General features: G+C 47.5%; 1 protein-coding gene across 1 annotated transcript in view; it reads left to right on the top strand.

The window, feature by feature from the left end:
* Positions 1–365: 365 nt before the first annotated feature.
* MARCHF9 (membrane associated ring-CH-type finger 9) overlaps positions 366–26,877 on the top strand; it is a 33,516-nt gene continuing 7,004 nt past the window's right edge. Inside the window, exons 1-3 of the mRNA XM_055003813.1 lie at positions 366–746; positions 22,854–23,009; positions 24,712–24,904. Coding sequence (XP_054859788.1) covers positions 381–746; positions 22,854–23,009; positions 24,712–24,904 — 715 coding nt within the window. The 5' untranslated portion in view covers positions 366–380. The remainder of the gene's footprint in view (positions 747–22,853; positions 23,010–24,711; positions 24,905–26,877) is intronic.

Genomic DNA, 26,877 nt, shown 5'->3' with positions numbered 1-26,877 from the left:
AGAGGCGCAGCCCCGCCGGATCGCGCCCGGCCATGCCCCGCGGGGATCGGGAGGCGCCCGCGGAAGGCGCGGCGCCCTAGGCGGAGAGGAGCGGGGGCCCCGCCGCCAGCCCCGCCTGCGCCCGCCGGCCCCTGGGCCTGAGCCCGGCTCCCCTCCGCGCCCGAGCCCGGCTTCCCCTCGCCCCCCGCCGGCGCACCTGTGAACACGCCGCCGGCCGCGAGATGCGGCGCCGCGGCCCTTCCCCGCGCCGCGCCGGCCCTTCGCCGCCGGGCTGCCGGCCCTCCCCGGCGGGGCAGCGGCGCAGCTAAGCGCGCCCGGCCTCTCCGCCAGCCCCGCGCTGCCCTTGGAGGAGGAGGAGGAGGAGGAGGACGGGGGCCACGATGTTCAAGTACCGGCTCCGCACGTTCTTCAACGAGCTGAAGCTGCTGGTGTTGATGCGGCGCGGCCGCCCGGAGGCCGAGGCCGGGGCGGCGGGGGGCGGCTGCGGCTGGCCGCCCTTCGCCGACTGCGCGGCCCGGCAGGACGACGAGGCGGAGTATTATGGCCGGGCGGGCGCCGAGACGCGGCCGCGGAGTTTGGCCCTGGAGGAGAAGGAGCCCCGGCCGCAGCCCCCCGGGCACCAGGCCGGCCAGCAGCCCGGCGCGGCGGGCCCCGGGGGCGCCCCGGACTCGGTCTCCCTCACCAGCAGCCTGGATAGTGGCATGAGGACGCCGCAGTGCCGGATTTGCTTCCAGGGACCCGAGCAGGTCAGTGGGCAGCAGCAGGGCTGGCAGGGATGGGCAGCGGGCAGAGTTTGGGCATCGGGGAGGAGCTGCCTGCAGCTGGCACCTCGGCCAGGTAAGGGGAACGGGGGCAGGCCTGGCCCGCAGATTGGGATAGCAGGAGTCTGAGCATGTGGCTGGGTGCATTTGGGGGACTTCGCCAACCAGCCAAGGTGCCCAGGTGTGGACTTGGTCCTCTACCTGCCACCAAGCGAGAGCAGGATTTTGTATGAGAGAAGGTGCAGCCAAGGGGTGTCCGGCATGATCCCAGCCAAGCAGTGCTGGAGTTTCCAAGGCATGGACCAGACCATCTTCTTATCTACTGGAGCCATAGGAGAAGGATGTTGTTAGAGTGTTGCTGGATGTTGGAGAGCATCACAGACAGGTGTTGCTTAAGGTGTGTACCAGGCCGTCTCTTTGCTCGGACTTGGAAGACTCTGTTAATGGAGAGAGAATAGCTAAGTGACAGGTGGTACCAGGTGGGGGAAAGGTGTGAAGACACCATGCCACCTGCCTGCAACTTACTTTCCAGTATGACAGGTGTCTTGGGATATGTGTCTGTCTGTCTGTATTTGTGGGCATGCACATATAAATGCAACCATCAGCTGGAGATTATGTGCCAAGTATTGTCCACGTTTAGTTTTGAACAAAGGGATACATGCTCTGGCGGTACTGCATCCTCCTAGGAGCGATTGTGTGCCCAGGAGATCGTGGAGTCTGTGAGGACTGGATCCATTTGTGAGAAAAGGACACATACATAGAGGCTTTCCACTCTCTTGCCACCTCCCCAGTCCTAGAGATTCCCCTTCTTGCATTCTCTTTCAAAGGAAATTCTTGATAGATCTTTAGGGGAAGGAGTCGAAGATGAGCTACATTTGATTATGGGAATGGGCAGATGAGGGGAGTGTGCCACCTGTAGAGAGGCATTGTTTGGGCATTTAGAGGGTATAAATGGGGCCTCCCATGAGCCCAGAGGCCTGTGCTGCTTTGAGATCCTCGGGAAAGACGGCATCTCTGGACAGGCTTACATACTCTGGCTTTGAGCAGGGACCTTGATATTGTACCACCTTGACAGCTGTACCGGGTTTGCTTATGCCGAGACGATCTGTCCAGGAATTCCTCCTCCTCCCTCTTTCCAAACCTCCTCTAACCAGCTGCTGTTAGAACTGAGGTGTGATGGTTTTTTGTGCGGCGAAGACAAAGACAGAATCTACCCGGCGAATAGTGTAAGGAAGAGAGGAAAGGCAAAAGGGTGGGGGGAGGTATTCTAAGAAGACAATTTGCAGTTAGCTGTTTAGAAAGAGGAGATGATGGAGAATGTCAGACAGAAAGCAATAGGGTGTTTAAAAGCTAATCTTTGCAAAGGGCCTGTGAGTTGTGTGCCAGTGGGAAGGAGACCACACCTCCTGGAGTAGCCTGGTTGGCTCTGGGAAATGCCACCTATTGATCTCCGTGGCCACCTCTTGCAGCCGTGGCACGCTTTCCTTTTTATATCCAGACTCTTTCAGACATCTCAGCTATGGGCGCCTAGGTTAGAGGTCTGAAACACACAGACAACACACCGGTTTGCAAAGGGATGGCTTGTGTGTGTGTGTGTGTTCAGTTTTTCCCTTGTGCGAGCGATAATGTAGCGTAGACAATGGGAGCATCTTCCTAAGGGTCTCTGTGCCCTAGTTAGAGGAGCTAGAAGGTATGGAGCTGACATATCCGGTAGCTTTTTTCAAGATAAAAGGAAGGTGGGCTTTGTTTACCGTGAAAATCCGTGTGGGTTTGAGGATATGAGAAGCCAGACCCCCTTCCTTCGCTGAGCCGTTTCATCCTTCCCTCCTGGGGTCTCGCTTAAATACAGATACACGCTGGAGTGGAGATTAGGGTTTTCTTTCTGGTGGAATTTGTAATTAATCGTGTTCTTGGAAATCAAGCTGCCCCAGTATTTAAAATTGTCAATTCCCCATGCATACTGTCTAGGATAGCAAAGGTGTGTTCCAAATCAGCCTCGACGGCACAACTTGGAAGAGTGTGTCTTGTAGTCTGGGGAGCGTGTGTTAGGCTGCTGGGGGCTGGAGGAGAGTGCACTTTGAAGAGGCCAAGGGTGGGCTACTGGTGCACAATATTTTTTGTAGAGGGAGGTTATACCCATGTTGGAAAAAAAAGTCATGTTGTCAAAGTGTCCTGAGAAATCCACAAACCGCGGGAACTGTATGTGATTATCTGCAGAAGGTGGAAAAGGTTATGGAGCCAAACAGAATTGTGCTCCTTTTAAATTCCAGATTACTTAATCTGGAATTTGCTGTCACCCAGTATCAGCGACCTGTCACAAGCAGGACTGGGGGAGGGGGAGAATCGGTGCACCCTGACTGTGAGTACATGCTGTTGGAAGCGTGTCGAGGGGTTACCGATTTGTGTTGAGCTACGGATGTGTGCATTTGTCCAAACAGAAGCAGCGGAGTCCTCCAGAAGGTTTTAGTGGTATGGGATGGAGAGAAGCAGTTGAGACTCCCTTATGTGTAAGGATTTGTTAACTGTTTGCGGCTGAGAGATGAGGAGAAGCTGAGATATCGATGCATGGAAGAAATGCTAGTTGGACCCTGCACTTTGCATACTTGGTGAGATGTCATGGTCCACGTTGAGACATTCAGTCTGTTGTGTGGAGAGGGGCAGAGATAGTTGTTTGAATTGGTGGAAGGAGCTGAAGCCCGGGTCACAGTACTGGTCGTCTTCCGAGGGTGTGGTTGGTTTTATGGTTCCATGGCTGTGTTTCCTCACGCAGGTATGTGTACAACTCTCGATGTGTGCTGTTTGCAGGTGTCAGCCTGTGCAAACACCCACTTGTATTTGGACATGCCTTTTTATACACAGGCTCAAAACAGGTATTTGTGAGGTTTTGTTCATGAAGCTGAGCATATATTTTCCATTTTCTGCACATTCGTGCGTGTTTGCCTTGGGGAAATATCTGCGTATTTGCACCTCTGGAGTTTGTGGATGCATGCATGTTTCTAGGCATGTCCGATTGTACATACAGGCATATTTTATTTTACCATACTTGTGGCTGTCACATTTTTGTTTGCATGTCCGTGTGCCAAATATTCTCTTGTCAATGAAGGTATGTATGTGTGCACATCCACGCAATCAAGTTCCTCTCCAACGTTATGTCTAAAGAGGTCTGCCTCAATTCCCTTGTTTTTAACTAATAACATGGATGAGGAAGGAGTGCACAGATGTGCCTAAAATGGATCAATGTATTTGCTTCTGTATGTGAACTGTCACTTGGCACTGTGGGGTATCTACATGTGTATGCCCATGTGATTTTACTTCCACATGGCCACGCATCAACCAGACTGTGCACTTATTAGGTATATGGGGATCATGCCTACTGGCAATTAATCTGCCGTGCCCTGGATGGCATCTCTGTAGCTTAGCTTGAGCCAGGATTCCCAAATGCTTCGTTCTCAGCACTCGAGACATGAGATGTACTTATATAGGGCCAGCCCAAGGCGTTTGGATGCCTGAAGCAGAGAGCTGCCAAATGGCACCTCTCCTCCCTGTTGCTAATTAATATGGAGCAAAATCCACCTGGAAGATCTGTCGTGCCAGCTTCCTTGAGCCGAAGGGATTCTGCATGAAATTCAGCAGAAATACTGTTCATTGCAGCAGGGTTTGTGCAAGGGACTCCCTGGTAGATTGTAACCCATAAATCACACCCGTCTGTCTCCTGTTCTGCCCTATCACAGCTTGATCTTACATAGATCAAGATGAGTAGCCCTGTTAGTCTGTCTATAGCAGTGGGAAAAAGCAAGAGTCCAGGAGCACCTAGAAGTCTAACAAAATGTGGTAGGGTGTGAGCTTTGGTGAGCCACAGCTCCCTTCTTCAGATACAAGCTAGAACGTGAGTCCATCTGTCCTTATATCTTGGAGAGTGGAGTGATTGCAGAAGCCAAATGCTAATAGCCAGCGAATGACAATGGCAGGTGTGACTGAATAGGCTGGGGTATGCAGAGGGGTAAGTAGGTGTGGAGAAATTAGCATTTGTAAGGAGACAAGAAGCCTTTGTCTTGATTCAGTCCAGGCGGATGTGTAGTTTTGAGCTTTGTTATCAGTTGCAATTCAGTAGTCTCTCTCTCTGATCTCCCTTTGAAATCCCTGTGCAGGAGAACTGCTCCTTTTAGGTCAGCAACTGAATGTCCTGGAAGGTTAAAATGTTCCCCTACTGGTTTTACATTCAAAAACGTTCCCCCGCTGGAGCTGTGATTGAATGCTACCCAAGTGGCAGAGCTGGACTTGCCCTCAAGTAATGTGTGAAATTGCCCTCTGTGTAATAAGGAGAAGAAATTAGAGATGAAAAGTCCTTATGTGAACTGCATACAATTGACTGTGATTGGTTCCGGGGAAATAGCCTGAAATGAGAAGGCGTTGCTGGCTTCATGGGTGGGACAGAAGGTGTGGGGGGCGGCATTCTGAATATCAGCAAACAGCAGGCTAGTCCCTTTCTTCTGGGGATTAAAACTTGCTTGTGGAAGTGGATGCTTCCAAACAAACACCTTCCTTGCCCCACAGCTCAGAGCCATGGCCTCTGCATGCTGGGATACTAGCCAAGTGGAGTGGACTAGAAACTAGATTAATTATTTCTGTGCATTGTTGAGGCTGTGTCTGGCTGATTTATGGGGCAATCCGAAGCTGAGTGACACCTTTCTAAGCCCCCACTGAAGCCGAGATTAGAAGGGGAGAACTCTGTTTAGGATGCCACTGTTAGGCGCTTTGTTTATTGTTTTATTTATTATTTAAAATGCTTCCTTACCACCTTTGTTCACATGGTATATAAGCATTGTTGTTATCATCTTCCTCCTCTTCCTCCTCTTCCTCATTATTATTGTTGTTGTTATTCGAATTATCCGAAACACAATCAACAATAAGCAGAGGTCACATGTTATTATTGATTGGCCTTGCTAAGCTGATACAAGTTTCCACTGGAGTCCTAAGTATCAACCAGATATCGGCGTAATATGTACGCTGTTCCAAGTAACGCCGTCTTTTGCAGTTCTGTAGGTGTTATGTCAGAAAGCTGCAGGTTTTCCATATGAATTGCAAAGTTTTTCGAAATAGTTCCCTGCGCCCCGATGACAATGAGGACTACTGCTGCATTCTTCATCCATAGTTGGGTGGTTTCTATTGCCAGATCTCTATATTTAATCATTTTTTCTTGTTCTTTTTCTTCGACTCTGGCATCCCCCAGAATTGCAGTGTCATTTATCCAAACTTCTCGGTTTTCCCCCACAACTGTTATGTCTGGTGTATTATGTTCAAGGTGTTGATCAGTTTGTATTCTAAAAATCCCATAAGATCTTGACTTGATCATTTTCTAGCACCTTTTCTACCTGATGTTCCCATGAATTCTTCGATACTGGCATGTTATACTTTTTACTCAATGACCAAAGAATCAGCTTTGCAATCCAGTCATATCTAGCTTTATAATCCGTCTGTTGTTGTTATTATTATTAACGTTTTTTACAGTTTAGTGCCTGGTTACATACTGTGTAAACTGCTCTGAGTAGGTGTTAAGTTGCCCTGAAAGGCGGTATATAAATCGAATGTTGTTGTTGTTACATTCAACTCATCCCTCGTTCCTCTTGCGTTCCAGCTCAAGAGTGGCTGTTTTCTCTCCCCAAATTCTCCGCATTCAGGAATGTGCGCTTGTGGTAACGTGGCTTCTTTTTGTCGTTTCCAAATTAGTGACTTTGACAGCCAGCGTGGACCCAGTATGGCTTTTATGCCCTCCCTTTTTTGTTGCTTCTTCTTAACCAGCCCTGAAACCTCACAAGTGTGGTGTGTTTTTTTTAATCCCCACACGTATCTGTTATTGGTTTGCAGGCGGTGTCAGTATTTGGCATTGTGTTTTTGGTGTTCTCGTTCAGGGTCTCTGCCCTCCCCCCCCCCCCGAGAGAGAGCCCCCTCCATCTGACCTCCTGAAGGCATACGAGTGGTCCCTGGGGTGTCTTGACGCACAGCTGGAGAAATGTTAAGGCATATCAAAAGCCCAGTGCTCTCTGGGGGTTATTTAATTATGTATTCTTTGACTTAGATTTCTCGCATGTTCTGTTTCTGGGACAGGCGTGGGAGCCATGATTTCCTTAATTCATTCTAGGTTGCTGAAACCACGTGAAGTAGGCTGTCTGTTGTTTCCAGTTTTTAAGAGAATGCCTGAGAGAGAAAGTGGGGGCTGGTACCTGCTGGGTCAGACCAGTTATCCTTCTTGTCCAGCAACCTGTTTCACACAACAGTCAAGCAGTTGCCCTCGAGGGCAGATGAAAAGAACGTAAGGGCAGAGGCCTTCTCTTGCTGCCACCTCCCAGCTCTGGTATGCAGAAGTTTGCTGCCTCTCTGGAGAGAGATTCCCTTTGGTCGCAATGACTAGAAGCCATGGATGGACTTCCCTCCATTTTTAAAATTATTTTTGTCTTTTATAGTACGCCTTTCTCACAGAGAGTCAAAGCGGATTACACATTGTGAGATTAGTACAGTCAATATCCATAAACAATGCCATAGGGTAGATAGATACAAGTTCCCAAAGACAGAGCATTAGTAGGAATCCAGTGAAACATAGTGGCGAGGTCTCTGGTCCCTAACTCATTAGCGGATCATCTGAGGGCCAAGCTACACATGACGAATGACACTTGAACAGCAAGTGGATTGAGTGGAGGGCAAGTGAACATGGAGAAATACACTTGCTGTTCAAGTGTCATTCGTCATGTGTAGCTTGGCCCTGAGAGCAGAACCACAAGTGACAAAAGGCACAGGTTGGACACTTGTCAGCTTCCCTCAATTTTTTATGGGAAATGTAGGCAGCTTGGCGGAATGTTGGACCAGTGACAGTTGAAAAGTCCATTGGACAGCAGTCAGAGAGCCAAGCTGCAAGACCAGGATGCCTACATTTCCCATCAAAACTTGAGGGAAGCTGACAAGTGTCCAACCTGTGCCTTTTGTCACTTGTGGTTCCGCTCTGAGATCCCCTCCCTACAATACAGCCCTCCTATCTGAGTAAAAAAGCCTTTCTGAATAAGTCGGTTTTGCATTGTTTGCGGAAAGCTAGGAGAGTGGGGGCTCTCCTGACCTCCTCTGGCAGGCTGTGGGGGCCACCACAGAGAAAGCCCGGATACAGGCTGCTGCTGTCGATTTCGCCGATGTGCAAGGTGGAACCTGCAGGAAACCCTGTTGGGAAGAGTGAAGCTGCCGTGGAGGAGCATAGGGAGGGAGGCGGTCCCATAGGTATGCCGTTCCAAGGCCCCCTTTTAAAGCCATCTACACTTGTAGCCATCACCACGTCCACTGGCAGCGAATTTCACAATTTAATTACCTGTTGAGTAATGGGCTGTTTCCTGAACCTATTGCCTATCGAATTCATTAGGTGCTGCTTGTTCTAGTAGGAAACAAAAACACTATCCACTCTTCCCCCCCCCAATGTAAACCTGTATCATCCCCTCCTTCACCATCTATCGGAGGAGACCCTTTGTTCTTTGCACTGTTGCCCCATGTTTTAAACGAGGGTGTTGCAGGCCAGGTGATTCCTTGGGCTGTAATGTGCCTTCAGGTTCCAGGGTGATACAGCCTCCACCCCCAGCTATCCTTAACCTAAAAAGGGCTATAAAGGATGTCAGGTCAGGCTAGGATTTTTTCCTGGGTAATAGCTGTCTCCTCTGTGCCTGTGAAATGTAATTCTGCTCCTCTTATTGTAACTTGCCCAACACTGACGGATTTGAAGATGCGTTGCTCAGGCTGACGTCCCACAGTGTTTATTATTGTTCAATCCCTGTTCAAGAAGACTGAATTCTGGCTGGGATGGGTGCAGAGAAGAACGACTAAAATCTTGACAGAAATGGACAGGTTATCTCATGAGAAACGAGCCTGGTTTGTTTAGTTGAGGGGCAGGAGGAGAATTTGACTGAGTGGAGACATACAAGCATTTTCTTTGCATGTGTGAAAGGGTAAGGCAGTAGAAAGCAGACTGTATTTTGCGTGACGTCGTGCAAAACTCTCGCGAGAAGACGCTATCTTCTGCGGTTTTTGCGCGATATTTCGCAACGTCCCGGGAGCAGGTAAGCAGTGTGAAAAGGGCCAATGTTGGAAGAATTTGGCTCTCTCATTTTAAAATGTAGCTGACCCCCGTCCTGCCCTGAGTTCTATATTGTGGCTGTTTTTCTGGAACTAGCAATGCAATCCGACACCTTTTAAAATCCATTGAAGTCTGCATGCTGCATTACGACACCTGGCATATTTACAGATCATGCCTAAGCGGGTCTCCTCAGAAGTAAGTCCCATTTTATTGTGGAACTTACTCCCAGGAAAGTGTTCTCAGCATTGCAGCCTTAGTATTACTGAGGAGGAAAGTTGGATACTACCTTAAGGAAAATTTCCATTTCTGCTTATTACCCCATATACAATGTCCACCACTAGGGATTTTAGAGGAAGCTCTGGAAAGATAATTTTGGTGTTGATTTCAATGGGTTTACACTGGAGTCATTCTACTTAAGATTTCACTGAAAGAGACCTTTTAAATTTATTTATTATTTATTTATGTCATAGTCCGCCTTTCTCACTGAGACTCAAGGCAGATCACACAGTGTGAGAGTAGGACAATCAGTATCAAGGACAATTTCATAAACTATGCCGTAGGGTAAATAAACACAATTTTACAAAGACATAACATTAATAAGAAACCAATACAGACTTGAAGAAATGCTGAAACAGAACAGAAGCAATTCTAGGGCTGACATAGGAGTACATGAAGCACAAGTAGCTCATAGGAGCACATATTTAAGACAACAGGTAGTACGTAAGGCAACATAGTGGTGAAGTCTCTGGTCCTTAACTCGTTAGCGAAGCATCGGAGAGCCCCTCCCTACAATACAAAAGCCTTTTTGAATAATTCAGTTTTGCATCATTTGTGGAAAGCTAGGAGAGTGGGGGCTCTCCTGACCTCCTCGGCCGTCCCACAGGGTAGGGGCCACCACAGAGAAAGCCCTTGTACAGGCTTGTTGTTGATTTCACCCATATGCAGGGTGCGTTTTTCTTGTGGAATGGAAGGCAAGGTAGAGATGCTGGACTTTGTTTGCAGGGTCCTCTGACACGAGCAGTTTGCTAAATGCATAGTGCCAGAGCCAAATTTTTAGGAGCTAGCACCACACACTTATGAGGGCAACCCTTTGCAGACATCAAGGGAGGAGAGGGTTAAAAGTTCCTAGCTGCCATCGTCGAAAGTATTAAGGCGATTTTTTAAAAAGCGGTAGAGACGTTCCTGGAAGATAGATCTAGGATTGGCTGTTCATCAAGCCTGTTCCTTGTGCAGAGACAGCATGCTTCTGAATAGCAGACCCCAGATGCTAACAAGAAGGGAAAGCCATCAAGTTTCTGGAGGCGCTTAGCCGGTTGCTGTGCAGAATGCAGAACTAGCTGGACCTTGGCCTCCACCAGCAACGAATTCGTAGCTGCAGGCACTGGCGCTTGCCGAAAAGGCCGCATGAGCTCCAAGCGGTCTTGATGTTCCATATGGCAGAGGGGGATCAGTGCAGGATGTGGAACCACATTAGAAGGCTTCATGAAAGGGTTTTTTTTTAAAAGCAAAATGGATCATTATCAGACAGATCACAGTGGATTGCCTCTGTATATAAATCCAGAGAAGAGTTAGCCGTGTTAGTCTGTAGTTGCAAAATAGTAAAGAGTCCAGTAGCACCTTTAAGACTAACCCACTTTGTTGTAGCATAAGCTTCAGAGAACCACAGCTCTCTTTGTCAGCATTCATCTGGCGAAGAGAGCTGTGGTTCTCGAAAGCTTATGCTGCAATAAAGCGGGTTAGTCTTAACGGTGCTACTGGACTCTTTACTATTCTGTGTATAAAGATGCTGGTAGCGGACTAAGGGCCGAGCTACACATGGCGAATGACACTTGAACAGCAAGTGTATTTCTCCCTGTTCACTTGCCCTCCACTCAATCCACTTGCCGTTCAAGTGTCATTCGTCATGTGTAGCTTGGCCCTAAGTGGAAGTGTCAATGTGGGGACAGAAAAATGTTTCAAAAACAGCAATAGAATGTAATTTGGAAGGGGAAAAGGTTTGGGTTTTGGCGACTAGGGGTGGAGGTAGGTTGCTATTCTTAAGACAGTCAGAAAGTTGAAACTGAAGCGTCCGACAGCTTTGATACCCTCTGTGAGTCGGCAGTCAGCAAGATCCAAGTGTCTTCCTGTATAAAGTGTTATACAGTATGAGAAAGGGATCGTATGCTTCTGCTATGAATTTTTGTTATTATTTTAGTATGCAATGGCCTAGTTGATAGATACTCATGCTACTTTTGCTGCTGCTGCTGAGGCTAGGAAGCGGAGGGCTGGGCCGTGGTCCGATTGCTTTGGCCCAGCTGCAGACGCCCAGAGCAGCTGCATTGCCACGCAAGGGGCCTTTTCCTTCGCTCATTGGCTCGGCCAGGCTATAGTCACCAGAAGCTTTGCAGAGAGCGGAGTCCAGTGGAGAAATGAGTCACTGGAGAGACACTGCGTGTGCTGAAATGTCAGTTTAATTGTAAGCTTGGTTTTCTGTATTGGCTCCAAGCGAATGGGTGAAACATTTCGATCCTATGTACAGCTGTCCCCGTGGGAGGCTTGGCTATCCACCCAGGAGACGGGGCTTAAACTGAGCCGGGGCTTAGCCCCTCTGTATCTGTTTCCAGTGCCAGGTCTCAGTCCTGGAACAGGCAAATGCATTCTAAAAAAGAGACTGCCTCTGAGCACATACAGAGTGCTTTATCACTGGCAGCACTGCATGTCTGGGGTGAGAGATCAGTAGCTGACCACGGGACACAGCTGTGTTCTCTGTGCATCTGTGCCTCTTTGCTAAGTCACAGGTACTGTTTCGTCGTAATGATAAGAGACTGTTGCTCTAACTATTCAACAACATACGCAGGGCTCATTTCGAACGCACAGGAACACAATTCCAGCAGTTCCCCAAAGAGGTCACATGTCAGGTGGCCCCTCCCACCTGACTCTCGGCCATTTTGGGCCCGTTTCGGCCTGGATTGGGGCCGAAACGGCCCAGAACGGGCCTCTGACAGGTGGTGGTTCGTTCTCCCGCTCATCAGCGGCCCAATCCTGACCATTTTGGGCCCCTTTTCGGCCATTTTCAGCCCCTTTTTGCCATTTTGGGCCCAATTTCTGCCCTAAATGGCTAGGATTGGGTCCAAAACAGCTGGGATAGTTGATGTCAGGGTGTGTGGCACATGCAAATCAGTTATGCTAATGACACACTTCTGGTGATGTCAAGGGGTGTGGCATATGCTAATGAGTTATGCTAATGAGTTCCTCCAGCTTTTTTTCTACGAAATGACCCCTGAACATACGTATGCACAGAAAGTGGTGATTCCTAATGCCGGTGCTATGACCTATTCTGCTTCTCCCCCCCTCCCCCACCATGTTCATGGATAAAACAGTCTTCGTTTAGGATCCTTCCCCTGTTTCAGCTCCTAATCTCCTCCAATATGATAGAGTAGCAACTCTAAATGCCTGTGTCTTAGAGCTAAACTGCAAGAGACGAATTACATGAGGATGCGCACGTGAAGGGAGTCACAATGTTAGCCGGGAAGCCGAGTTTTAAAAGACAAATCGGAAGGCGTTGTCAATTTCCCCTCTTTACAGAGCCCATAAAGATGGCTCCTCAGAAAGTTTGTTAATTTCCTCTTGAGGCTCTGTCAGTTTCACCTCCCCTTCCGGAAGGAGAAGAGGAAATAAACCTTCCGAGGAGCCATCTTTGTGGGCTCTGTAAAGAGGGGAAATTGACAGAGCCTTCCGATTTGTCTTTTAAAACTCGGCTTCCCGGCTAACATTGCGACTCCCTTCACGTGCGCATCCTCGTGTAATTCGTCTCTTGTAGTTTAGCTCTTAAATTCCCATCTCTCCCCTTGTCTGAACTTTGTCACGATTGGGCAGTCTTCCCCAATGTGAAGACAGAAGAATCTTTGGCTGTCATTGGTTCAGCTTCTCTGATCAGGATCGGACCCTTGTGGCAAGTTTAAAATGGTGGCCTCGGCGTCTTTGTGATGGCCCCGAGGATGCCATTTCTGTTTGGCCCAGAGCGGGTTTTTGAACTCAGGTCTCCCCAGCCTTAGTCAGACACTCTAACTACTACATTACATTGTCTCTCTGTGATGATGATCCATGATTGTCATGTCACAGAGTACTTTTCACTGCAGCCCACAACATTATTTATTATGGGAAGGCCTGTGAATTGCTTCAGTTTCTTGCTGGTGTGGCCTTGCTTGAATTTGCTCTGGGAACTTGGAGGTGGGTGGCCACGGAGTTAGGAAAGCATAGAGGGTACATGTTAATTTTAGGCACGTTAATTACAATAACACTAATACATGTTAATTTCCCATAGCAGCTCCAACGTATGCTTCTTCTCTAAATTGGATTTGAAAAGTTCGAAATCTGGGTGATCCACAAACTAGTAAAGATAGACTATTTTTTGAGAAAATAGTGACTTACATCCTAATATATTTATTTATTGTGCTGGCTTATAGTTCTAGTGTCTTTGCTAAACAAAATTCTTGTTTCTTGGCCAGAACAAGAAACAGGGAGCCAGTTTGGTGTAGTGGTTAAGAGCGCGGGACTCTAATCTGGAGAACCAGGTTTGATTCCCCACTCCTCCACTTGAAGCCAGCTGGGTGACCTTGGGTCAGTCACAGCTCTCTCAGAGCTCTCTCAGCCCCACCCGCCTCACAGGATGTTTTTGTTGTGGGGATAATGATGACATACTTTGCAAACCGCTCTGAATGCGGATTAAGTTGTCCTGAAGGGCGGTATATGACTAGAATGTTGTTGTTGCTGTTGCTGTTATTATTATTATAAAATTGGGGACATGGTTTATGCCAAGCTGGCCTTTGTTTTTGGAGAATCAAATTGGCCAACTCCCGTCTCCATTGGGTTGTTGTCACTGGGTTCCCTGACTTTCACTCCCTGAGTAAAATCTTGCTTTACTCCTGTTTAACGTATATTTAGTGCTAACAGCTTGCTAGGAGCTGCATGGAACATTGAAATGACAGCGCTTTGCCTAAGGGGTCTTCCAGTTTTAAGGTTGTGTGCGCACCGCTGTTAAAAATCTTGGTGAGGTCTATTGAGTGTGGCTGTGGAATAGTCCAAGAAATGCTGGGCCTGATCTTAAAACAGTTGTGTGGTGTGGCTGCTGCCAAGAAAACCCTTCAGTATCTAAGTATCACCTCTCCACATTGAGCCATATTAGTCCGGTTCTCTTGTGATTGTTCCCCAGAAAACCTCTCCTCCTCTTATGGTGGAGACCTATGCTGCTATGATAACCCAGTACATGTGTAGTAAGGGGTATTATGCGATGTTTCCTTATCTTCATCCCATAGAAATGTATGCCCCACATCATTCTTCTTAATGTAGTTGTAAAGAATTGGCTGCCATGGCGTGCGGCCTAGCATAATGTGGCGAATAGAATACAAATACAAATAGAATGTATTTGTTGTACACCTGTTAGATTATAAATCCTTGGACGGGTGGTCTTGTCGTTGGTTTCATTTGTACAGCAGCTAGCACAGTAATTAGCATGTTATAAATAGTAGCGTTGAGTGTGTACAGGCACACAATTTCACAAGCTACAAGAGGAGCTGAGCAATATTTTCAGCAAATTTCACGGGTCGGACTTCCAGTCCATGTGTAGCATCCATGCGCCTAGCATTGCCAGCCTCCATGTGGTGACCAGAGGTCTCCAGGAATTACAGCTTATCTCCAGATGACAGAGATGAGTTCCCCTGGAGAAAATGGCTGCTTTGGAGGGTGGATTTTATAGCTGAGGCCCCTCCCTTTCCTAACCCCTCCCCTCCCCAAGCTCCACCTCCAAAATCTCCAGGCATTTCCCAACCCAGAGCTGGCAAACCTATGGCTGCGTCCCACCTCTCCAATGATTAAGAGAAGTCAGATACATTTGAGGAAAATAAGCCAAGATTTGTGCTTTCTTTGTGCAAGCTACACAGTGACAAAATTCAGCTTTCCTAAGTATAGTATCTGGGGAACCTTGACAGAGATTTTTTTTTCCAGATCTTATGTATGAATTTATTGGGCAAAGATGATTTCTGGTTTTGACTTTGTTGTCCTTTAATAGGCTATAAATCTGGAGACATTAATTGATCTTCAAAGTTGCCAGAGAATGATGGCTGTGGTTTGAGAGACCGATGGCTGTTTTTAAACAGAGCGGTGTCTGTTCAAATGGGGAGAGCTTGTGGTTGTAGTTTCTTTGGGAGGAGACATTTCCTGGCTGGATGTGTCTTACATGCCCCCCCCACCCCTTCCCCATCTCTCATTTCTGCATCAGGGAAAATCATATTCTGCCCTCAGAATTAGAGTATGCCCATTTTTTCATTTATTATTATGGTTCATAAGCAGCACATATCGATTAAACGAATTATACCGAAGAAAAACAGTAGTGAAATTTACAGACGTAAGTATAAAAACATTATAAGTTTAAAAATAAGACTCAAGAATAGGAAATAAAACGTGAGGAACAATTACAGTATGTAGTTCTGCTTCCAATATTTGAACTTGATAGTTCGGGGAGATCTTCACTAGTTTGTGCAGAAGAAACCATTTGTGGAAGTATCTTCAATTGGCTGTCCTGACACACCTGGAGTGATTCCGCACACGTTGGATAATGCACTTCCAATCCTCTTTATAGATCATTTGGAATGGATTATTTTTGTGCGCGGAACAAAAAATCCACCTCAAACGATTGATAAAGTGCATTGAAAGTGCATTATCCAACGTGTGCGGAATCAGCACTGGATTTGAATGAAGACTTCCAAAACCAGGAAGTCTTCGGTCTCCTCTGTTTGGAAGGGAGACAACTCACAAGCAGAAAAGTTGGTTGCCTTCTAAAAGCTGGGGAATTCTTGCTACCACGGTCTCCTCAGGAGTCGGACCTCACTTGGTAACCTTAGGCAAGCAGATCTTCTCCCAGTTTAATATGGAGAACAACACTCCTACAGGGGACTGAACATATGAAATGAGTCGATCCATTGGTCCATCCATTGTCAAGTTAGCCTTTACTGGCATATATCAGCAAGTCAAGTTATTAAAATACAGACACAATAAAAGGACAAAGCAATCTTAACTTAATTTTGTGATAACCTTTGACGCCACTTCAAAGCATCGTGGAGAAACTTAGCCACCATCTCCGTTACCTCAGGAAAAGAATCATTCAGCAATCTATAAACTTGGAGCGAATCAGGGCAGTCCGTCATATTAGCCAGAACAGATTTTAAACATGTGTGACATATACCATCATACAGATGACAGTGCAGAAGAACGTGTGTTATTGACTCAACACAATTTTGTTTACATAGGCAATAACTGGTCGAATAGGGTGTCCTGTTAAATCTGGCATATAAAATGGCAGACGGCATAGCGTTATACCGAGCCAGGGAAAAGGCCCTACGTTGATGTGGAACCTGCAAGGAGGATAAATATGGAGCCATCCTCCCTACAGTGAGAGGGATCTCAAAGCTCACGGGGGTGCAGATTCTGGTAGCCAGACTGTATAACTTCTGGCCATCCATTGATTCAACTAGGATTGCCAGCTCTAGGTAGAGGAATTCCTGAAGGTTTCCCTGGAGAGGGAAAAGATCCTGGTGGAGTATGTCATAGAGTCCTCCCTCCAAAGCAGCCATTTCCTCCAGGGGAACTGATCCCCTCCAGTCTGGAGATCAGTTGTAATTCCAGGAGATCTCCAGGTTGGCAACCTAAGTTCAGCCTTGTTTACTCTGATTGGCAAGAGACCTTCAGATTCTCGGGCAGAGAAAGCTGAGGTCGGGAAAGCCCTGTCTGAGAACTTCTAATTGCAGGTGCCAGATATTTAACTTGTAATCATCATGTGCTTTACCAAGCCGTGTGGTCTGGTGTAGGCATTATTTCAACAATGGGAAGCCAGACTCTATGAAGAACGTAGGAAGAGCGCTGCTGGTTCAGACTAGTGGTCTGTCTAGTCCAGCAACCTGTTTCACACAACGGCCAACTAGTTGCCCTCGAGGGCCAACGGACACGACATAGAGGGCAAGGACCTCGCCTGCTGTTGCCTCCCAGCTCTGGTATGCAGAGATTTGCTGCCTCTCTGTAGGGAGGTTCCCTTTACTCACCATAGCTCTTAGCCATAGGTTTACCTCTCCATGATTCTCTCTGAAGCCATTTGTGCCTTCCTTCCCAGCCGTTTCATCAGGAAGCATGTACCACTCGTGCCAGGGCCATCACCATAGTGAGTTTTCTGGGCCTTGGGGGCTACTGATATGGATCAAAGTCAGGGGGCTTGCTGGGTCTGTTCAGCAGGTTCTGCCAAAAAACGAGCCCCTGGGACGGGCTCGCTCAGCGTTCTTCCGAGGAGCTCAGAGCAGCATACTTAATGCTTTCCTCGTCCATTTTATCTTCATTCCAGTCCAGTGAGATAAGTTGAGCTGAGAGAGCACAATAGAGCCAAGGTGGGATTTGAACCTGGATCTCCCAAGTCCTGATCCCACTGTCTCGCCGCTACAACCACACTTCCTTTCCATCCGGACCGTCATCATTCCTGTGGCGAGAGTAACATCTGCAAGCAGCAGCTCTCTCTGCAAAGCGCCTTAGGTATTCTAGAGTGCTGCCTATTTGCTAGTATCATTCTCCCCCCTCCCCCCCCGCCCGCTTTCTCTGCCCTTCTCCGTGGTTGTGTGTTTGAGGATGGCTGCAGTCCTTTGAAGAGGCCTCAAATCCAACCGTGCATGTGGAAGCAGCAAGGAATTCAGGGTGAGGAGTTGCGTCGAACGGGGCTAGCGGGCGCGTGCCAGTGGGCATGGAGAAAGCCACACTGAGTCCCTGAATTGTTTCCACTGTTGCCTCCCACATGCCATGTGCTATCAGCAGCCCTGCGGCTCTGTAGGGAAGTTGTGTGTGTGTGTGTGTGTGTGTGTGTGTGTGTGTGTGTGTGTGTGTGTGTGTGTGTGTGTGTGTGTGAGAGAGAGAGAGAGAGAGAGAGAGAGAGAGAGAAGGGTGGGGAATGGAAGCAGGGCAGCGGTGAAGGGAATTAGCCAGCCGTGAAATTGCCGCTTACAATATCCAACCCAGCCAATGGTATGTTCCTCCTAGCCTGGGCTGACAGACGAATCCCTGACACACCTTCTAAGCTAGAGAGGCTTGCTTACACATCAGCTTCTAGAGAAGAGGGCTGTGCGGGGTATAGGCTTCCATCCTTACCGGTACAGAGTATATTCCAGTTGGCGCTCAGAGGCTGGAAGGGCAGCCGGTTCCTTGTATGTGAATGCACAGTGATTTCAAGGGAGAAAGCTACAGGGGAGTGGGCAGAACAGTGGAAATGGGTGGTAATTAGCCCAGTATTATTTTTCATGTGTTGAGAAATAGGCCCATTATACTCCTCCAGGCCTTGTAAGATGCAAATCATGCACTTTAGAATGGATTCAGGTGACCTGTTTGTATTGTCATAAATACGCCATCGACAAGTTTTCTTGTCGCTAGCACTACTGCCTACAGGAGATAGGGGTCCTCCCACAACCCACATCAGTTTAGGAGAGTGATGTTTCTCCCATCTTTCCAGTGACCTAGGCTGCATCCACACATCATTGGATATTGTGGTATCATTCCACGATAGCAGTTATTCACACCAGGATTATCTGGTTCATGCAAGAAAACCCAGTTGCAAATTATTTCTGTAGTCATAGATCCAAAGCAGTTAGCCGTGTTAGTCTGTAGTTGCAAAATAATAGAGTCCAGTAACACCTTTAAGACTAACCCACTTTATTGTAGCATAAGCTTTCGAGAACCACAGCTCTCTTTGTCAGATGCATCTGACGAAGAGAGCTGTGGTTCTCGAAAGCTTATGCTACCACTTCACCCATGAGGACTGGCAACCTGTTCTTTCTTTTAGAAAGAACATCTGACCAATGGCGACATTTATTTATTATCCATGGCACAAGCTGGGATTTGATAAGGCTGTGTGTGGGGGGGGTGGATATTGCAGGGCAACATTAAATGCTGTGATAAACAAAGTGTTGTTCCTTTTCTTCCCTTTTCTAAAACAAAGGAAGATTTATACATATTTATACATCCCAGTATGGGGTGGAAGGATTCCAAGTTCTTTCCACCCCAGCCCTCTTTTCAGCTTGTTCTTCACATGCCATTTCCTGTAGCATCACTACCCTCCCCCCCCCCCACTCTCCTTTTAATTATATCTTCCAAACACCTGCTTCAGCTTGCTGCTTCACGTAGCCTCTGGACTGTAACCATTGCTCTGTGCGAGATGGAAGTTGAATAGAAGGAAATAAATCTCAGTGGCTGTGTGAAGCCTGCTTACAGAGGAAATCCAGGCTCCTTGGGGTACCGATACCTAAGTTAGGGACCGCCTCCCTATTTGGCTGTAGCACTGCGTTAAAGTGTGCAGGCATCAGCCTTAGAAACTGAGTGTCCCACCCAGGCTGTGAACACAAAGGCAGATCTAGGCATAAATGACATGTGGAGGACAGTTAAGTTTGTGGAAATAATCAACCAACACGTGAACTCCCAGGGCTTTTTTTCAGCAGGAACGCAGTGGAACGGAGTTCCGGCACCTCTTAAAAATGGTCACATGGCTGGTGGCCCCGCCCCCTGATCTCCAGACAGAGAGGAGTTTAGATTGCCCTCCGCGCCACTCTGTCTGGCCATGTGACCGTTTTCGTCGAGGGCAATGTAAACTTAAAAAACTCCCCCCCTTGTTCCAGCTGACCCAAAGTGACGTCATTGTGCAGTCTTGAGTTCCACCACTGAATTCCACCACCTCTTTTCCCAGAAAAAAAAGCCCTGGGAACTCCTGATCTCTCACCTGACCTGGCGAGATCCTGTTGGGATCCATCGTTGTTGGATTGCAGAATTTCTTATGGAGCCCCATCCTAGAATTTTAGGGCAAAATCCGCAAACTCTGACCATCTTCTCATACCGGAGCGCATAAGTTCTGTCCCCTGTCTGTGGATAACTTGTACGGCAGGTACATTTATCTCTGACAGCACACAAGAATGTGTACATGGGCAAATGTTTCACTCTTGACCGCAGTGGTCTTAATTCTCCACCATTTGAGAATGAGAGCCACACGTTAAGTATATATACCCAATATGTTCTGACTAGCTAGTTTTCTAGGGCAGCGGGCCCTAGAAAACCCAGGAATGCTTGGCTTTCCTCCACTGCCACACCCTCTGGAGGCCGCATTGGCCACGGCACACTTTTTATCTTGGTGCTCCTGTGCAGGGGCATGAGGGGGAAAAGTGCGTCGTCGCTAATTCGGCTTGCCTTTTATATAGAAAGACACGTTATTCAGCCATGTGTAAATGGAAACAAACTAGCTTTACAAAAGTTTTTTAAAGTACCATCTTTTCCCCCTCTAAAGCATCAATAACAGCAGAGAGTGGGGTGGGGTGGGGCTGGTTTGAGTGAGCAAGCAAAGGTTGAAGGATTAAAACCCGTCTCCCTTCCCGGTACAGTTTAGACGACCAACTGGCCTGCATAAAACTGTCCTATCCCTTCCATAGAGGCTTAATGAGTGAAAATGAGCTGTTGAAGCTTTTCATGATGTGGAGATAAATTAGCCTCCTATTAAACTGCTATTAAAGGGACAGGACATTTTTCTCCAGACCGCTTGGCAACTCTACATGCACTGCTTGCAATTTGCCTTTTATAGACACCTGTGATCTTGTTTTGGCCTTTTAAATTTATAATAATAATAACATTCGGTTTATAATGCCCACTCAGAGTGGTTTACAAGGCGTGTTATTATTATCCCCACAACAACAATCACCCTGCAAGGTGGGCGGGGCTGAGAGAGCTCTGAGAGAGCTGTGACTGACCCAGGGTCACTCCGCTGGCTTCAAGCAGAGGAGTGGGGCATCAAACCCGCTTCTCCAGATTAGAGTCCTGCCGCTCTTAACCACTACACCAGACTGTGTGATGGTTTCTAGTGTTTTATTTAGTAGTACTTTTTTTTTTAAGCTGCCTTTCTTCCAAGAAACTCAAGATGGTACATGTGAACTGCCCTTATTTTATCCTCTCAAAAACTCTTTGGGGAATGTAAAGATGATTGGCCCGCGGTGACCTGGTCAGTTTCATGACAGAGTGGGGATTTGAACTGGGTGTCCCAGCTTCTGGGCCGACCCTCTGACACCTATACCTTACTAAATCTCATGGTTTGAGCAACAGAAAGAAAGAAAGAAAGAAAGAAAGAAAGAAAGAAAGAAAGAAAGAAAGAAAGAAAGAAAGAAAGAAAGAAAAAGAAAAGGCTGTATCTGGAGATGTTGGGTTTTAAGCCAGTCTTTGCTACCCTGAAGAAAGTGAATTATGAAAATCCCACTGCTTGCTTTGACCTTCGTATTCCCAGGAATTTGATTTATTAGGCACAGGCTGCCGCTGAGCATTAACAGAATTAGCAACAGCTTGCCTGGTGACAATATTAATGTCAGTCCCTAAGGTGGGGGGGGGGGGGAGAGTGGCGTAGCTGATGCTTCTGCCACATGGGACAACAGAACTGGGTGAAGAAACCGGGCTCTCGTTTTGCGTGTTTCGGTGGTAGATTAAAACACAGGAGAAGAATTTGATGGCTTGATTGCGGGAGTGATGGGCGTGTTTTGTGTGAGGGTAGATAGTGAGTTTTCCTGGTTTCACACATGTTGGAATAATGCACTCTCAATGCACTTTAGCAGTTGTTTGCAAGTGGATTTTTTCCTGTTTCGCACAGGAAAATCTACTTGCCAATGGTTGCTAAAGTGCATTGAAAGTGTATTATTCAAGGTGTGTAAAAGCAAGACAAAAAACCTGATTCAATTGTCATGTTTATCTTACCCAACACTTGGGTCTCTGTGTGTGTGTGAAAACTACATGTAGCTTATCAGGAAGAACTTTCTGATAGTTAGAGCAGTCCCTCAGTGGAAGAGGCTTCCTCAGGAGATGGTGGGCTCTCCTCCTTTGGAGGTTTTTAAGCAGAGGCTAGATGGCCATCTGACAGCAGCGCGCTTATTCTGTGAACCTAGGCAGATCATGAGAGGGAGGGCAGGAAGGGCTACATCAGTGCTTAGTTCTCGTGGCCCCTTAGTTCTCATCTTAGTTCTTGTGGCCTCTTAATTCTTGTGCTTAGTTCTTGTGGCCCCTTAGTTCTCGTGCTTAGTTCTTGTGGCCTCTTTTTACATGCCTAGGGTAAGGTCGATCACAAGCTTGGGGTCAGGTAGCAATTTTCCCCAGGCCAGTTTGGCTAGGGATCCTGATGGAGTTTTGCTATATGCTGGGCATGGAGTAAGGGTCGTTGTGTGGGAGGCGGGGGGAGGTATTTGGGAATCCCCTGCATTTTGCAGGGGGTTGGACTAGATGACTCTAGAGGTTCCTGCCAACCCTGTGGTTCTATGTGTGGAAATCACCTATTTGTTTCTTATATGTATAAGCCGTTCCTAGCTCTTCAGGCCCTCAAAATTGGCTCCCAGTAAAAAACAAACAGATGCCAACTGGCCCACTTGAACTTCCTTGAGCAAGGGTTGCTGTTCTCTCTACCATCTAACCTGGATTCTCCCGCCCTGTTGCTTTGATCTGACCAACGGGATTATGCAGCTGATTGGTCATGTCTGGGATATGATGAGGACGGTCCAGGAGTGACCTCTGCGCTCTGGGTCCTGCAGCTGACAGGAATCCACAACAATTTCCTTGTCCAGGCATATGTCCATAACGCATCGTTAATACTTCCTGCAAGCGGGTCTGAAATATTGATGCTAATTGCTCCTCCTGCTCGCCTGGCAGCGCATTAAGCAGGTAGAACTAACGAGCCACTCTTCTTTTTTTTTTGTTAATGGAGGGGGCCTAATGGACAGCAGCCCCACGGATGGCCAGAATTACCCAGAATTCTCTTGGTGGGCTTTGAAGGGGTGGCCTGTGGCGGTGGATACCCGTACAGTGGTGTGTCGCTTCTGAAGTCTCTGTATCAGGGTCCTGGAGGCATGGGATGGATGGACAGTGAATGAGCATCCATTTTAACTGAGCTCCCGTCTTTCCGATTCTCTTCCTTGCAGGGGGAGCTGCTAAGCCCGTGTCGCTGTGACGGGTCCGTCCGCTGCACCCACCAGCCTTGCCTGATTCGTTGGATAAGCGAGAGAGGCTCTTGGAGCTGTGAGCTGTGCTACTTCAAATACCAGGTCTTAGCCATTAGCACGAAGAATCCCTTGCAGGTGAGCCCCGGTCAGTTTATTAGTTCTGATAGAAGGTCGCTGCTGCTGCTGCAGAGAGGCTGTGGCACACTGGCAGAGCTCGTGCTTGGCATCCAGGAGGTTTCAGGTTCAATTCCCAGCAAGGTTTCTCAAACAGCAGACCCTGGGGAAAAAATTTCTCTGCCTGAGGCCCTGAAAAGCTGCCTCAAAAGGAGCTACATGGAGCTTTCACAGTGGTCTGATTCCAGGGCTCATTTCGAGGGGGAACGCACAGGAACGCATTTCCAGCAGTTCCCCAAAGAGGTCAAATGTCAGCCCCGCCCACCTGACTCTCAGCCATTTTGGGCCCATTTCAGCCTGGATTGGGGCCAAAACGGCCTGGATCGGGCCTCTGAGGGGTGGTGGTTCACTCTCCAGCTCATCAGCAGCCCGATCCTGACCATTTTGGGCCCCTTTTTGGCCATTTTCAGCCCTTTTTTGCCATTTTGGGCCCAATTTCGGCCCTGAATGGCCAGGATTGGGTCCAAAACAGCCAGAATAGGTGCTGTCAGGGTGTGTGGCACATGCAAATCAGCTATGCTAATGACACATTTCCAGCAATGGCAAGGGGCGTGGCATATGCTAATGAGCTATGCTAATGAGCTATGCTAATGAGTTCCTCCAGCTCTTTTTCTACGAAATGACCCCTGTCTGATTCTGTGTAAGGCAGTTTCTTGTATGGAGTGTGGGGAGAGGAGTGGATATCAGTGTGGAGAACAACATGCGGGCATCAACGTGTGCAATAAGACACGTGCGAACACTTGGGCACGCTCACAGACGTGCATTTCCAGATTGGCTTTCACAGATAAAAATTCACTTTCAGGCCTGCGCTCTCCCATACCACAGCAGAGCAGCCTCATTTCCGGGTAGCGAAAGTTCCTCTCAATGCGCGCCTCCTTTGTGGTGGAGGTCTTATCATTTACCATGTCCTTGTTGGAAGTCTGTGAAGGGGAAAATATTCATCACACATAAAATGACGGGTTAAAAAGGCTTATCGTAGCGGCAGTACAGTGGCACAAAAGAATCGGTCCTGAGTCACACACAGATGGATGGTTTGCTTGACAAGCTGCATTCTTGTCCTCACCCCCAGGGACAAGAGGAAAAAGTAGCCGAGCAAGCCCCTATCCATCCTACACCCTTTCCACAGGAGGGGGTCCCTTAATTTATAATAACAATAACATTCAATTTATATACTGCCCTTCAGGGCAACTTAACACCCACTCAGAGTGGTTTACAAAGTACGTCATTATTATCCCCACAACAAACACCCTGTGAGGTGGGTGGGGCTGAGAGAGCTCTGAGAGAGCTCTCTTCATCAGATGCATGCTGGTAAAGAGTCCAGTAGCACCTTTAAGACAAACCACCTTTATTGTGGCATAAACTTTCGAGAACCACAGCTCTCTTCGTCAGATGCAAAGAGAGCTGTGGTTCTTGAAAGTTTAGGCAACAATAAAGTTGGTTAGTCTTAAAGGTGTCAAAAGAAGAAATAGAAAGAGAACACAAGTTTTTTTTTAAGTGTGAGAACTCCTTTCTACCACTGTATATGTCACACTGCCTTCCCAATATTCTGGCCCATCGGTTGATCAGCGTGGTGGTTAAGTGGTCGGGCGGCACTCCTCTATCTTGACTAAAGCACCCCCAGCCGCTGACAGAGATTCCTTGTGGCTTTTCCCCCCCTCTGCAGTGGCAAGCGATTTCCCTGACAGTGATAGAAAAGGTGCAGATTGCAGCCATCATCCTCGGTTCCCTCTTCCTCATCGCCAGCATCTCGTGGCTCATCTGGTCGTCCCTCAGCCCTTCGGCCAAGTGGCAGAGACAAGACCTTCTCTTCCAGATCTGCTACGGCATGTACGGCTTCATGGACATCGTCTGCATAGGTGAGAGCCCTCCCAGCAGATTCCTCTTTGCGTGCTCGGAGTGGGGAAATCATGATTGCCTTCCCAGTTAAATCAAAAAGAGTCCAGTAGCACCTTTAAGACTAACCAACTTTATTGTAGCATAAGCTTTCGAGAATCACAGTTCTCTTTGTCAGATGCAGAACTGTGATTCTCGAAAGCTTATGCTACAATAAAGTTGGTTAGTCTTAAAGGTGCTACTGGACTCTTTTTGATTTTGCTACTACAGACTAACACGTTTAACTCCTCTGCATCTATTCCCAGTTAAACAGCAGGAACCTGCTGGATGCTGGTGATGGGAATGCTCTGGGGGACTCATCCCAAAGGCACTGTGTGATGGTTTTCAGTTTCTTACCGGTGCAGTCTCTGTAGGGTTGAGGGGAGCTCAAGCCAGGAGATGGGAGGTAACGCTTCAGCCTCTTTCTTAATGGCTCTCCCTATCAACTTGGACGAGTTTACTTTCACCCTTCTCTAGTTTTCAGTGGACTTGTAGCCATTGGAAGAGTCCATTTCTGAAATGGGCCCTCTTGTTAGTATGGGAGTGTTCTAGTTTTCAAGACTGGGGTGAGATTGGGAACGAGTCCCTGTTGGGGACAGGAAAGAACTTCTTCTTGCAGCTTTGCTTGAGAGTATAACAACTTGCTACCACATTTTTTTTAAAACCCTAATTCTTCAACTAATACTTAAACGGCGAGGCTGATTCTGTTCCTCAGCTTTATGCAAGCTCTGAATTCTGTGTCGTGAGCAGAATTCAGCATCCTGAAGATCAGAATTCAGCATCCTGTAAACAGCGCCGCCCCAAGGCTTGGATCGTATCGCTTTGCAATGAGGTTGCTTCTTTTGGGGATTTTAGAGGAACTCTGTTGTGGAGCGTGTTTCCTCTAGTGCTGGGCATTTCCATTTGGGCAATTCTAATGTTTTTTTAAGAGGAAGTGAACAGAGCAGAGGGTTCCTTCCACAGTGCCAGGAGAGAAGTGCACATGGAGCAAATGTATAGGATCCCAAGTTCAAATTTCTAGCCCTTAAGGCACATGTGAAGATGGTGCATCAGATTTAGTGATATCCCAGAAACAGTAGGGACAGGTGGGAGATGGACAATGCAGCCCTAAGCAGAGTTAACCCTTCTAAACTCATTGATTTCAGTGGGCTTAGAAAGCTGTAACTCTACCTGGAATGGCACTGTGCATAAGATTTCAAGCGGTTAAGTGATTTTTTATATTTACTTTACAGTCCACTCTTACCCCAAGATCTCTTTCACATATACTACTAGGGGATGATTTTAGCCCCAATACTTCTTTAGTAATTAAAACTGCTTCTGATGAATAAGTTTCAGATGGGGAGCTGTGTTGGTTTGCGGCAAGATCTGATTCCAGTAGCATCTTCAAGATCAAGACAGTTCTCAGTGTATAAACTTTCAAGAGTCAAAATCTCCCTCGGACGAAAGGAGCTTTGGTTCTTTATAGCTTATACCCTGAAAATTGTGTTTGTTTTTAAGGTGCTACTGGACTTGAATGTTGCTGTTTGGATTAATCAGAATCAGTCCCTCTTAGATGCACCGTGAAGCACCTGATGGATTTTTGAGAAAGTCCCATAGAAACATTAGCAATTCTAAAGTGACCCAAACAAATAATAATAATAATAACTGCGCTTATATAGTGCTCTTCTAGACAGGTTAGTGCCCCACTCAGGGTGGTGAACATAATGTTATTGTTATCCCCACAATACAGCTGGGGAGCTGGGGCTGAGAGCAGTGGCTTACCCAAGGCCACCTGCTAAGCTCATGGCAGAAGTGGAATTCGAACCAGCAGAGTGCTGATTGGCAGCCCAACCACTTAACCTTTGGACCTGGCTTAATATCAGAGTGAAGAAAATCTGTGTGCCGCCTTCACGTTTCTTAGAAAGTGGTTTGGCCTCAGGAATTAATAAGACATGATTGCTGACAGAAGGAAGTTTAT

Source organism: Eublepharis macularius, chromosome 19 (assembly GCF_028583425.1).
Source record: "Eublepharis macularius isolate TG4126 chromosome 19, MPM_Emac_v1.0, whole genome shotgun sequence".
Classification (NCBI taxonomy): Eukaryota; Metazoa; Chordata; class Lepidosauria; order Squamata; family Eublepharidae; genus Eublepharis; species Eublepharis macularius.
Note: the sequence above shows the minus strand (reverse complement) of the source record. Positions and strands in the feature narration are given on the sequence as shown.